Here is a 14,010-nt window from a genome sequence, read left to right as displayed (position 1 = left end):
ACAACATGATGATTGTGGAAATACAAAAATTCCAATATATGTGTCGAATTCTGCATAATGTAAATGTCCCGCATTGCATGTGAATTCTGCAATAGACCAAACTTTACTTGTTGTAACCCTTTAAACTGAGTTAATGAAAAGTAATCTTTCTTATCAAAATTAGTTATACTCTTAATTTATAACAAAGGAAAGAGTAATTTGAGTTTAACTCAAAGGTTAATATGTCACCAATGGGCGATAGCGTGGCACTACCATGTCGGTGATTATTGATCATATGGCATTGTCACGTCAACAAACAGTGTTAGTCTTTTTCATCATTTTTTTGGGTGATTTAAAGAGATAAAAAAATGAAAAGTTAAAATGACTTTTGTTTGTAAAGTTAAAAATGACAAATAAATCATTATGTCTTTTAGTTTTAATTTTTACTCGATTAAAAGAGAAATAATTAGCGAATGAAAATAGCAATTCCAAAGAAATTTATCGAATTTATAACAAATGAGATTTTAGATTTGAATTATGAGGTTATATAAGTATACACATTTTTTATGGAATCAGTGGATTAAATTTCCCAGCAATCTTCTTCCTCAAACTTAATGAATAGAGCACAATTTTGTTCTTTTGGGTGGAAAAGAATTTCCACATTAATTAGCTTTGGTTGATAGGCAAGTGAATACATACACACATTCTTTACGTGTTATAGAGAAGAACGCTAAATTAATCTACTTTGTAATCTCATTAATCTTAAATTTTTAGTTGTTTAGGAGACCAAATTATATACAAGATTTTGCGAAAAGAAAGCATCCAATTTTAAGAATGAAAATATATGGTAAAAAGAAGACTAAGTGGTTGTTGATGATTGTGAAAAGTACAAAAATTTTGAAAATCTAATATCCATAGCTTCTCAATGTAAAAGAAAAAAAGACTGTAACACTGCGGTATTATTTGTTGCCTATAAATACCATTCCTATCCTTCATCTTCCTCTACAGACATAACATGGCCCCCTATCTCTTCCTCTGCCTATTCCTCTTCTTTCCCCATCTTTATGCTTCTTTTTCTTCTTCTGGATCTCACTCCTGCTCTTCACTAATCCAGTTTGAGGACTCTTTTTCCATAACAGAGGATGCTTCTTCTTATTGCAATGGGATTGCTGGCCTTAAATCTTATCCCAAGACAAATTCATGGAAGGAGGGTACAGATTGCTGCTCATGGGATGGGGTCACTTGTGACCACCTAAATGCTCATGTTATTGCCCTTGACTTGAGCTGCAGTTGGCTATATGGCAACTTCCCTTCCAATTCCACTCTCTTCCTTCTTCCTCAACTTCAAAAACTCAACCTTGCCTACAATGAGTTTAATCTTTCCGAAATTCCATCCGAGTTAGGTCGGTTTACAAGCCTACTCTACCTCGACCTTTCCAGTACAGGGTTTGTAGGAGACAAACATGCTCTGGAGGGACTTGTTCAAAACCTAACCGAGGTCAGACATCTGTTTTTGGATGGAATGGAGATGGCTTCTGTTAATGCTCATGTCTTCATGAATCTATCCTCTTCTCTAAGGTCTCTCAGTCTTGCTGGTTGTGATTTGCAAGGAAAATTCCCAAAAAACATTTTTGATTTGCCAAACCTCAATCTCCTCAACTTGGGAGACAACCAAAACCTCAATCTTGATCCTTTGAAGTTGAATCGGAGCAGCAATCTTGAACATTTGGATCTGTCATGGACGTCCTTCTCTACAGAATTCATTGATTGAGTTGATAATCTACAGGCCTTAAAGTACTTAGATCAATCAGGAAATTCTTTCTTTCAAGGATTGTCTGTCTCAATCACAAATTTATCATGTTTGGAGCAATTGATAATTTCAGGCGCAAATTTTTTTGGAGGATTGCCAGACTCGGTGGGTAATCTTGTGTCCTTGAAGTTTTTAGATCTCTCCTATTCCAACTTATCAGGACCGGTTCCAAAATCACTGGGGAATCTCTTGCAACTCACTCATTTAGACTTATCCGGGAACCAGTTGAGTGGACAAATTCCAAGATCATTGGGGAACCTCTTGCAACTCACTTATTTAGGCTTGTGGCAAAACCAATTGAGTGGACAAATTCCAAGATCATTGGGGAACCTCTTGCAACTCACTTATTTAGGCTTGTGGCAGAACCAATTGAATGGACAAATTCCATTGTCAATTCTAAACCTAACGCAGCTGGAATACTTGAGAATAGCTGGAAATGCATTAAAAGGTTCTATTCCAGATGAGGTAACCGCTTTTCCTAATCTAATATCTTTAGACTTAACTAACAATTTACTCAGTGGAGCACTTCCATCATGGTTGTATACTTCTCCCTCCTTAAAGGATATGAAACTCTCTCAAAATCAATTCAGTGGGCATATCAAGGACTTCCAATCCAAATCACTAGAATTGATAGAGTTAGAGAATAATAAACTCCAAGGTCCTCTTCCATCTTCAATATTCCAATTTCTCAATCTTACCAAGCTCAATTTATCCTCAAATAATCTTACTGGTGTCATAGCGTTTAGCATGTTCTCAAACCTTCCAAATCTCGAATATCTTGACCTTTCATATAACAGCCTATCCTTAACATCTAATACTACTTCTTCTGTTAATCTTACAAGCTTATTTTTGTCATCTTGCAATCTTAGTGAATTCCCCAATTTTAAAAGGGCTTAAAAGTTTGAAAAGCTTGGACCTCTCTTACAACAGAATTGAAGGCAAGATTCCACGGTGGATGCAAGAGGTGGGGAATGACTCTTTGACTTACTTAAACGTATCTCACAACTCTTTGACAGAAGTTGAGCACTTTCCATGGAAGAATATTGAAGTTCTTGACTTAAGCTCCAATTTGATCAGTGGAAATCTTCCGATTCCAGCTTCGACCATCAATGTCTTTTTGATCTCTAATAATAGCTTCAATGGAGAGGTCTCTTCTTTAATATGCAATGCCGCTTTTCTTGAAATTCTTGATTTGTCCCACAATAACTTGAGTGGAACAATTCCACAATGTTTTGGAAATTTGAGCAACAGCCTTCTATTCTTGAATCTGAAGAAGAACAAGTTCTATGGGACGATTCCTCCAACATTTGCAATGGGATGCCAATTGAGTAATTTCAACTTAAATGGAAATCTGTTAGAAGGGCCTTTGACACCATCCGTCCTTAATTGTAATGGTCTGGAAGTGCTAGATCTGGGTAACAACAAGATCAATGATACATTTCCTCATTGGTTGGGAAGTCTTCCACAGCTACAAGTTCTTGTTTTGAAGTCAAATCAATTGAATGGTTCCTTATGTGTCAATAGCTCCAAGTCTATCCCTTTTTTCTCAAAAATCCAAATTTTTGATCTCTCAAGTAATTATTTTTCTGGACCCCTACCAGTGAGATACATCAACAGCTTCAAGGCTATCATAAATCTAGAGAAGATTGGTAGTACAGTGTCGTACATGGGGGTGAATGATGATGGAGGTGACTTCTATACCTATTCCATTGGAATTGTTATGAAAGGACAAGATAGGGAATTGGTGAAAATTTTCACCATGTGGATGATCATTGATCTATCAAACAATCAGTTTGAAGGGGGAATTCCAAAGGTTATTGGGAAGCTTAACTTACTGAAAGGGCTCAACATTTCTCATAATAACCTTAATGGTAATATCCCCACCTCAATAGGGGATTTGACAAGTCTTGAATGGTTGGACCTATGTTCAAACAGGTTGTCTGGGACGATTCCAAATAGATTGGCAGATCTGCCATTTCTTTCCTCCTTAAATGTTTCTGAAAATCAACTCCATGGTCAGATTCCTCAAGGCAAACAATTCAACACATTTGGAAATGATTCATATGAAGGAAATAAGGGACTGTGTGGGTTTCCAGTCTCGAAAGGTTGCAACAACATTAACCCACCACCTCCAAATGTGCTTGAAAAAGATGGCTCTAAATCAAACATTGCTTTTGGTTGGAAAGTGGTGTTGATAGGTTATGGATGCGGAGTAGTGTTCGGAATGTTCGTGGGATATGTTGTTTTCCAAACTGGAAAGCCGAAATGGTTGGTGAATTTGGTTGAAAACCAACATGAGAGGAGGCGAAGAAGAAAGTCAAAGGAAGGCAATCGCAGCAGTAGATGAAGAAGGATCTAATTACTGCAAATGATGTTCAAGAATTAGTGCTGTATTTTCATAATTTCTTGTTTGTAGACCGTTTTGCCTATGGTGAAGGGTTGCATTAGTATGTGTCTGTCTTTATTATTGTACCAATTCCTCTGTCTTTCATTGCATTTCGTACTATCTGTAATGGTTTGTTTGAATGTGACATTTTGTATGGTGGTGTTGTTTATGTCTTCTTTAATGGATTTCAATTTAGTTTCAATAATCATTTCAATTTATTTGATCGGCCGATTCAACCCGTTCATAAATTAACCAATCTAATCTTTTATTCTAAACTGATACCATAATCAATTTCTCATCCACTTAGATAGTAAGCATCTAAAATATAAAACCTAGACTAGTGGGGTTATGCTTTTCTATTTTTAATCTAAAAGTAATTTAGCATAGGATGCATGCAATTATTAGGATGGAAGAATTTGGACTTGACCCATAATGCGACTGTTTCTTTACAATATATAATTATTACTAAAATTGATTTTGGGGGACCTTATCACCACCACCACACACCCCCTGACTCATAAAATCACTGTTAATAGTGTGGCTAAGTGCATTTAGACAAAAAAAAAAATGGGCATATCCTTAGCTTATAGTGCTTACAAACATTCAAATGCATCATTTGAATCCCAACCTTAACTTCATTTATTTATATTACTTCCATGATTGATATTATATATATTGGCATGCATTAATTAATTGGATTCTTCTACAATCCATTATAAATATATATACCATAATGACTCATTTAACTTTTAATTTATAAAAAATTACTTATTTAATTTTCTTCACTTTTAACTTTTGAACTTGTATTGTTATCTTGCTCAACATGTCTGTAGGAACAAAGAAAACAGAATGAGAAATTTTGACAGAAACTTAAGCATAAAGCATTGTTATCTTGCTCAACAAACAAAACAAAAACAGCAAGAGCTTCGTGAATAGAAATGCTTAGGTAAAGACCAAATGAAGAAGAATTTTCTGAAAGATTTCTTTACATTTGAATGAAGGCACAATTGCATTACATATACCAAGCAATCAGCTGGTCAAAAATAAGAAAATGTTACCTAAACACATACCTAACTCCACTAAGTGGCTTACTAACTTGATAAACATTGCTTGTACACTTGGTAAAGCTGATTTATCAATCTATCAGCACCTAATTACATCAAGCATATCAACAACTTAGTTCATATCTAACTAAGTAATAAAATATCTATTTGAAAGTAACAAAACAGCAGCATAAGCTTCAGCTGCAACTTGCATGGCTCGGACAGCTTGGTCTGCTTCTTGGTCTGCATGCAAGCCAACTTCAACAATGTCTCAATTTTTCATAATTTCTTTTACAATTTTGCAGTAAAAGGTTTGGTTACCTGGAGACGGTAATAATATATAGCAGAGTTGAAGGAATGATGTAATGAATGGAAACATGGAACAATGCAGACTGTAAAAGGGTACATATAGGTAGCTTTAATTGGTGGATGTAAAGTCCTTATTTCCTCTAGTTAAGCTTATTAATTGAATTGAATTTTATTTGATTAACATAGCACTCGTAAAAGTGAGAATTTAATAAGACATTTGAAGAGTGTTATGTAATTTGCAACGCTAGAAAGCAATCAAATAATAAAAGTTTGCATTAGTTTAAAAATTTTAGTTTTAATTGTAAGATATTTTATAGTTTTTAGATTTAAACGAAGTTGCATATTTATGCACGTTAGGAAAATTAATAGATATTAATTTTTCATCTGATAAACAATGTAAGTTTAAGGTTATTGATAAACAACATAGGTTTAAGGGCTAAAAATATGAAAAATTAAATTAAGGGTTAAAATAAATTTTTTTATAAAGCTAAGTGTGAAATGAGTTTTGGGAAAATGAAAAAAAGTGAAAATCATTGCGTTTATATTGTTGTTAATTTGTGTGGAATTATTGGAAATTCTTCTGCAATGCTTAGAAAATTTTAATATATGTTTTATTTTTAAAATTTTAAAATTTAAAATCAATTAATTGTTTATATGATATCGATATGTATGTCTCGTCAATAAAGTTAATAAATGTTAATTTTTATCCATTTTAAGATGATTTGATAAATAATACAAATTTAAAAGCTCAAAGAGGCGAAAAATTAAATGCAAATTTAAAATTATTTTTAAAAATAAAATTGAAGGACCATATAAGTGATAATGTCAAATATTTTTATAAAATTTGATCTAAAGAAGAAGATGTAGTTTACCGGATAGTTTTCTTGCAGTTAATAGAAAATGACATATTTAATGGCAACAAATTAAAGTTTTGTGGAAAATATGCTTCTTGGATAAAATTATTCAACATACATGCCTTGAATTTTATGCAATAAAATAAATGAACATAGGCCACACATGCTTTGAATTTTTAAGTAGTGCACAATTTTGTTCTTTTGTGTGCAAATTTCTACATTGCTTGACAACCATTCATACTAAGGGTACGTTTGATTTACTGTAATGAAATAGAGCTATGTAATTGAATAAAGCTGTAATGGAATAAAACTATAATCTGTAATGGAATAGAGCGATTGAGCGGCTAGGGTTTTCGGCTGTTTAAAATGGCCTAATATTGGTGTTAATTTGAGTTTTATATTAATCGTGCAATGGCGCCGTATAAACCAACTTCAACGGCTCTAAAACGGCACCGTACTGGCCATGCCCGATGACCCGACCCGAACCAGGTTCCAGATCCGCGTGTTTTATAGCGCAATGTGAATTTGCGCAAATGGTCCCCTTTTTTATAACTCATTCGAATTGATCCTTTTATTTCAGTTGTCAAATTTGGTCACGCATTTTATGTTTCAATCTAATTTGGTTCACGCAAAGACGCTGCGTTTTGAGGAAATGGAATATTTCCCATTCGGCTCCCATGTTATTCGCACGTCATACTTTGACCCTTTATTTATGTTTTAAATCTATTTTAATCCTTTAGTTCATTTTAATGTTTTTTTTATTTATTTAAATGTATATTATTTCATTTTTAATATATTTAACTTTAAATCTAATTTAGTGAATGAGTTTAATATTTTATCTTATTATTATTTTAAGTTTTATATGTATTATTATTTTAAATCTTTCATGAATTGATATTTCAAGTTTCATGTATTTTTTTAATTTTTACAAGATATTATTATTTTAAATTTATCATTAATATTATATAAATTTATCATGTATTACATTTTAGATTTATTATGTATTATTACTTTAAAATTCATTATGTATTATTATTTAAAATTTATTATGTTTCATTACTTAAATTTATCATATTTTTCTATATTTTGTGTAAATTGGATATGATTTATGTATATTCTTTGATGTTTTTATGTTATAATATATTTTTAAAATTCACTTTTATATATTTCTATGTATTAAAGATTTATATGAAAATATTTTTATATAATACTATTTTATATATATACATATAATTTATATTAAATTATTTTTATTCTATATATATATTATTAATTTCATATTATTATAATTATTAACGTTAAGTTCTCTTTTAAATGTGTTCATATATTTTAGAAAAAACCTATTATTGTATACATAGTTTATATTTTTAGGTCCTATTTAATTATACGCTTTGTTTATTTCAACATTTATATATATATATATATATTATTTGTATACATTATTGTCTATATTAAGTTTTTATTTTATATTGTTAGTATTTGCACAATGTGGGATATGAGATTGTTGCTCTTATATGATGTATTGTATTGCTTACCCGTATTCATTGATTCCTTGTCGATCATTAGCATATATTTTAGTTTACGAATTATCACTTTGCGCTGTACATTATTGTTCCATCGCATTTTATTCGTTTAAAAGGTTGCGTTTAATCAAAGTGTTGCAATCGTTTTATTCAAAGGTTTTCAAAATAACGTAATACTCGGTATCCAAGATTTTCGAGAAGATTATGCTCTAACTTACTGGGCTCCAATTTTCCTCGTTGAATTTAAGTAACCGAGTATCCTTCTTTAATTAAAATGTAAAAATTTCAAATCAAAGCTTATCTCGGGAATTCGAAACGTTGTGTCCTAACTCATTGGATATGACCTTTCGATATCTCGAGACAAGGTTTTTTTAAAATAAAGGCAAACTTATATATCGTCTTTGGAACTTCGAAGAATTGTGCCCTAAGTTACGGGGTTTCGATTTCCTCACTAAACCAAGGTGGTCAAACATTTTTAGTTTTCAAATACATAAAGTTTCAATAAAGGTTTTTAAAGGCTAGATTATGCTCGGGAATTTAAATGTTGCATCCTAACTTACGGGTGACGACATTTTTATTGGACATTTAAATGAGATATGGGTCTTGAATTATTCAATAATATGAATCAGAAAATACCTTGCAATTCTAATTGATGTGTGTCCAATTACTTTTGGACTATAAGCACTAATTAAGGAGTAAGTAATAAGCCTGTTTTGCTTTTGTTTTAATTTTGATTTAATCTTATCGTTGTACCCTATACTTATATGGAAAAGACATTGTTATTGGTAGCACTAATGAGAGATTAATGACTTTACGACTCAAATGTGAATAATGTCTGAATTTGTTAGTCCTACTCAACCTTTAATTCATGACTTAGACTTGCTTTCTGTTGAATTTACCCACAATTTTCTTCTTCAGTTCCACATGAAGCGAAGGAACAGTGGGCCTTGAATTCTTCAATAATATGAATCAGAAAATACCTTGCAGTTGCAATTGTTGTGTCCAATTACTTTTTGACAATAACCACTAATTAAGGCCTGTGTTTTGCTTTTGTTCTAAATTCCACTTCAGCTTTACAATGTAATTTTTCAATTTTCCACACTAGACTTACTTTTTGTGTTAATTTTTCAACGATGCTGGTAAAATATTATTTCTTTAGAATGAAAAAGTTGTAGTGGACAACTAGACTTGCCTTTTGTTTTACTTAATTTAATTTTCCATCTATTTTCTTCTTCAATCCCCTACTCACCACCAAAAACACATTAATTGCAACTATTTTTTCTTTTTTCTTTTTTTGAGCTCAGCAAATAAAATTTTATTAATCTGTAGTGTAGTCAATAGAGTTGTTAATCTGTGTGGAATTATTGGACATTCTTCTGCAATGCTTCCAAATTTCCTCATTTCTTAGAAAATTTTAATATAAAATTTAAAATCAATTAATTGTTTATATGATATCGATATGTATGTCTTGTCAATAAAGTTAACAAATGTTAACTTTTTCATCCATTTTGGGATGATTTGATAAACAATGCAAATTTAAAAGCTCAAAAGGCAAAATATTAAATGGAGAGTTAAAATGACTTTAAAAAAAAATAAAATTGAAGGACCATAGAAGATGCAGTTTACCGGATAGTTTTCTTGCAGTTAATAGAAAATATATGTCATATTTAATGGCAACCAATTAAAGTTTTGTGGAAAATATGCTTTAAAATTATTCAACACAAATGCCTTGAATTTTATGCAATATAATAAATGAATATAGGCCACACATGCTTTGAATTTTTATGTAGTGCACAATTTTGTTCTTTTCTGTGCAAATTTCTACATTGCTTGACAGCCCTACATACTTAGGGTACGTTTGGTTCACTATAATGGAATAGAGTTGTAATTTAATAGAGCTGTAATGGAATAAAGCTATAATCTATAATTTAATTGTTTGGTTGAATGGAATGAAATAGAACCGTAATAGTATTCTTCATTTGGTTGAATGGAATAATGTTGTAATAGCATAAGGAAAAAAACTAAAATGACTAAAATACCCTTAGCAAAAATTTTTTAAGTAGATGATTATTGTTATTGTTATTAAATTTTAATAAGATTATTAATAAAAATAATAAATAATTTAACCATATTTTAACATAATTATTATTAAATATAATTTAATAAAATGATATATAATTTAATAAAATTCTTAATAAAATTACTACTATATGAATTTACTAAAATCATAATATATAATACTATAAAATAATATATAATCTACATTATTATTTTTAAACTGCAATACATATTTAATGTGCTAAAATATCATTAGTGAAACAAATAATTTAATTATTCTACAATGAAATATTAGATATTAGAAGTAATAAATAACTTGAGAATTATATTTTACATTCAAACATAATATTCATATATTAACAAAAATTATATGATTTCATTAATTTATATGTCATAATCCATATATTATAAAATTTTTGAAAATCTAATATCCATAGCTTTTCAATGTAAAAAAAAAGACTGTAACACCAATGTTGTGGTATTATTTGTTGCCTATAAATACCATCCCTATCCTCCATCTTCCTCTACAAACAGAACATGGCCTCCTATCTCTTTCTCTGCCTATGCCTCTTCTTTCCCCATCTTTATGCTTCTTTTTCTTCTTCAGGATCTCACTCCTGCTCTTCGCTAATCCAGTTTAAGGACTCTTTTTCCATAACAGAGGATGCTTCTTCTTATTGCGATGAGATTGCTGGCCTTCAATCTTATCCCAAGACAAATTCATGGAAGGAGGGTACAGATTGCTGCTCATGGGATGGGGTCACTTGTGACCACCTAAATGCTCATGTTATTGCCCTTGACTTGAGCTGCAGTTGGCTATATGGCAACTTCCCTTCCAATACCACTCTCTTTCTTCTTCCTCACCTTCAAAAACTCAACCTTGCCTACAATGACTTTAATCTTTCCAAAATTCCATCCGAGTTCAGTCGGTTTACAAGCCTATTCTACCTCAACCTTTCTTATACAGAATTTGCAGGAGAAGTCCCATCCCAAGTCTTCACCTGTCAAAATTGGTTTCACTTGATCTCTCCGGTCCGGCTTATGAAAGAACAATTGACAAACATGCTCTGGAGGGACTTGTTCACAACCTAACCGAGGTCAGGCATCTGTTTTTGGATGGAATCAACATGTCTTCTGTTAATGCTCATGTCTTTATGAATCTATCCTCTTCTCTAAGGTCTCTCAGTCTTGCTGGTTGTGATTTGCAAGGAAAATTCCCAAAAAACATTTTTGATTTTCCAAGCCTCAATCTCCTCAACTTGGGAGACAACCAATTGAGTGGACAAATTCCAAGATCATTGGGGAATCTCTTGCAATTCACTCATTTAGACTTATCGGGGAACCAATTGAGTGGACAAATTCCAAGATCATTGGGGAACCTCTTGCAACTCACTCATTTAGACTTGTCGGGGAATCAATTGAGTGGACAAATTCCAAGATCATTGGGGAACCACTTGCAACTCACTCATTTAGACTTCTCGCAGAACCAATTGAGTGGACAAATTCTAAGATCATTGGGGAACCTCTTGCAACTCACTCATTTAGACTTGTGGCAGAACCAATTGAGTGGACAAATTTCAAGATCATTGGGCAACCTCTTGCAACTCACTTATTTAGACTTGTCACAAAACCAATTGAGTGGACAAATTCCAAGATCATTGGGGAACCTCTTGCAACTCACTCACTTAGACTTCTCACAGAACCAATTGAGTGGACAAATTCCAAGATCATTGGGGAACCTCTTGCAACTCACTCATTTAGACTTCTCGCAGAACCAATTGAGTGGACAAATTCCATTGTCAATTCTAAACCTAACGCAGCTGGAATACTTGGAAATATCTGAAAATTCTTTAGAAGGTTCCATTCCAGATGAGGTAACCGCTCTTCCTAATCTCATAGCCTTAGACTTAACGAACAATTTACTCAATGGAACACTTCCGTCATGGCTGTATACTGCTCCCTCCTTAAAGGCAATATCTCTCTCTCAAAATCAATTCAGTGGGCGTATCAAAGAATTCCAATCCAAATCACTAGAATATTTATATCTAGACAATAATAAACTCCAGGGTCCTCTTCCATCTTCAATATCCCAATTTCTCAATCTTACCCACCTCCTTTTATCCTCAAATAATCTTAGTGAATTCCCCCAATTTTTAAAAGGGCTTAAAAGTTTGGAAAGCTTAGACCTCTCTTGCAACAAAATTGAAGGCAAGATTCCACAGTGGATGCAAGAGGTGGGGAATGACTCTTTGACTTACTTAAATGTATCTCACAACTCTTTGACAGAAGTTGAGCACTTTCCATGGAAGAATATTGAATTTCTTGACTTAAGCTCCAATTTGATCCGTGGAAATCTTCCGATTCCAGCTTCGACCATCAATGTCTTTCTGATCTCAAATAATAGTTTCAATGGAGAGGTCTCTTCTTTAATCTGCAATGTCACTTCTCTTCGAATTCTTGATTTGTCCCACAATAACTTGAGTGGAACAATTCCGCAATGTTTTGGAAATTTGAGCTACGGCCTTGAATTCTTGAATCTGAAGAAGAACAAGTTTTATGGGACGATTCCTCCAACATTTGCAGAGGGATGCCAATTGAGTAATTTCAACTTAAATGGAAATCTGTTAGAAGGGCTTTTGACACCATCCATCCTTAATTGTAATGGTCTGGAAGTGCTAGATCTTGGTAACAACAAGATCAATGATACATTTCCTCATTGGTTGGGAAGTCTTCCATTTTTGCAAGTTCTTGTATTGAAGTCAAATCATATGCATGGTTCCTTATGTGTCAATAGCTCTAAGTCTAGCCCTTTTTTCTCTAAAATCCAAATTTTTGACCTCTCAAGTAACTATTTTTCTGGACCCCTACCAGTGAGATACATCAACAGCTTCAAGGCTATCATAAATGTAGAGAAGATTGGTAGTACAGTGTCGTACATGGGGGTGAATGATGATGGAGGTGACTTCTATACCTATTCCATTGGAATTGTTATGAAAGGGAGAGATATGGAATTGGTGAAAATTTTCACCATGTGGATGATCATTGATCTATCAAACAATCAGTTTGAAGGGGGTATTCCAAAGGTTATTGGGAAGCTTAACTTACTGAAAGGGCTCAACCTTTCTCATAATAACCTTAATGGTGATATCCCCACCTCAATAGGGAATTTGACAAGTCTTGAATGGTTGGACCTATCTTCAAACAGGTTGTCTGGGATGATTCCAAATAGATTGGCAGATCTGCCATTTCTTTCGTCCTTAAATGTTTCTGAAAATCAACTCCATGGTCAGATTCCTCAAGGCAAACTATTCAACACATTTGGAAATGATTCATATGAAGGGAATAAGGGACTATGTGGATTTCCGGTCTCGAAAGGTTGCAACATCATTGAGCCAGCACCTCCAAATGTGCTTGAAAAAGATGGCTCAAAATCAAACATTGCTTTTGGTTGGAAAGTGGTGTTGATAGGTTATGGATGCGGAGTGGTGTTCGGAATGTCCGTGGGATATGTTGTTTTCCAAACTGGTAAGCCGAAATGGTTGGTGAATTTGGTTGAAAACCAACAAGAGAAGAGGCGAAGAAGAAAGTCAAAGAAAGGCAATCGTAGCAGTAGACGAAGAAGGATCTAATTACTGCAAATGATGTTCAAGAATTAGTGTTGTATTTTCATAATTTCTTGTTTTGTAGACCGTTTTGCCTATGGTGAAGGGTTGCATTGGGATCTGTCTGTCTTTATTATTGTACCAATTCCTCTGTCTTTCATTGCATTTCGTACTATCTGTAATGGTTTGTTTGAGTGTAACATTTTGTATGGTGGTGTTGTTTATGTCTTCTTTCATGGATTTCAATTTAGTCTCAATAATCTTTGCTACTGCTCAGTCAAGGAGAAAGGAGAACAAAATGTCTGTAGGAACTAAGAAAACAAAATTAGAAATTTTGACAGAAACTTAAGCATAAAGCATTGATATCTAGCTCAACAAACAAAACAAAAACAGCAAGAGCTTTGTGAATAAAAATGTTTTAAGTAAAGACCAAATGAAGAAGAATT

At 32.8% G+C, this 14,010-nt stretch overlaps 3 protein-coding genes and 1 long non-coding RNA gene across 5 annotated transcripts in view; 3 read left to right on the top strand and 1 right to left on the bottom strand.

The window, feature by feature from the left end:
- LOC128041196 (receptor-like protein Cf-9 homolog) overlaps positions 1–14,010 on the top strand; it is an 81,889-nt gene that overhangs the window by 8,337 nt on the left and 59,542 nt on the right. The gene's annotated exons all lie outside the window — the stretch shown is intronic.
- Positions 1–14,010, bottom strand: part of LOC128041198 (uncharacterized) — a 78,688-nt gene that overhangs the window by 8,065 nt on the left and 56,613 nt on the right. The gene's annotated exons all lie outside the window — the stretch shown is intronic.
- On the top strand, positions 1,776–13,810 carry LOC105768541 (receptor-like protein 9DC3). 2 transcript variants are annotated; one of them, XM_052630627.1, is made up of 2 exons: positions 1,776–2,254; positions 12,100–13,810. In XM_052630627.1, the coding sequence occupies exons 1-2, from the start codon at positions 2,250–2,252 to the stop codon at positions 13,589–13,591; spliced, it is 1,497 nt and encodes a 498-aa protein (XP_052486587.1). In that variant the 5' UTR covers positions 1,776–2,249; the 3' UTR covers positions 13,592–13,810. The 2 variants fall into 2 exon arrangements, with proteins under 2 accessions (XP_052486587.1, XP_052486588.1); XM_052630628.1 differs by lacking the exon at positions 12,100–13,810 and adding an exon at positions 2,720–4,344 and having other exon boundaries at positions 1,798–2,254.
- LOC128041197 (receptor-like protein Cf-9) lies at positions 10,419–11,133 on the top strand. Its single transcript, XM_052630642.1, has one exon. The coding sequence runs from the start codon at positions 10,500–10,502 to the stop codon at positions 11,052–11,054; it is 555 nt and encodes a 184-aa protein (XP_052486602.1). The 5' UTR covers positions 10,419–10,499; the 3' UTR covers positions 11,055–11,133.

This window comes from Gossypium raimondii, chromosome 5 (genome assembly GCF_025698545.1).
Source record: "Gossypium raimondii isolate GPD5lz chromosome 5, ASM2569854v1, whole genome shotgun sequence".
In the NCBI taxonomy this organism is placed as follows: Eukaryota; Viridiplantae; Streptophyta; class Magnoliopsida; order Malvales; family Malvaceae; genus Gossypium; species Gossypium raimondii.
Note: the sequence above shows the minus strand (reverse complement) of the source record. Positions and strands in the feature narration are given on the sequence as shown.

Bases quoted from the DNA above. Each gene is read 5' to 3' on its own strand.
- LOC128041197 (XM_052630642.1), top strand. From the start codon at position 10,500: ATGGCCTCCTATCTCTTTCTCTGCCTATGCCTCTTCTTTCCCCATCTT.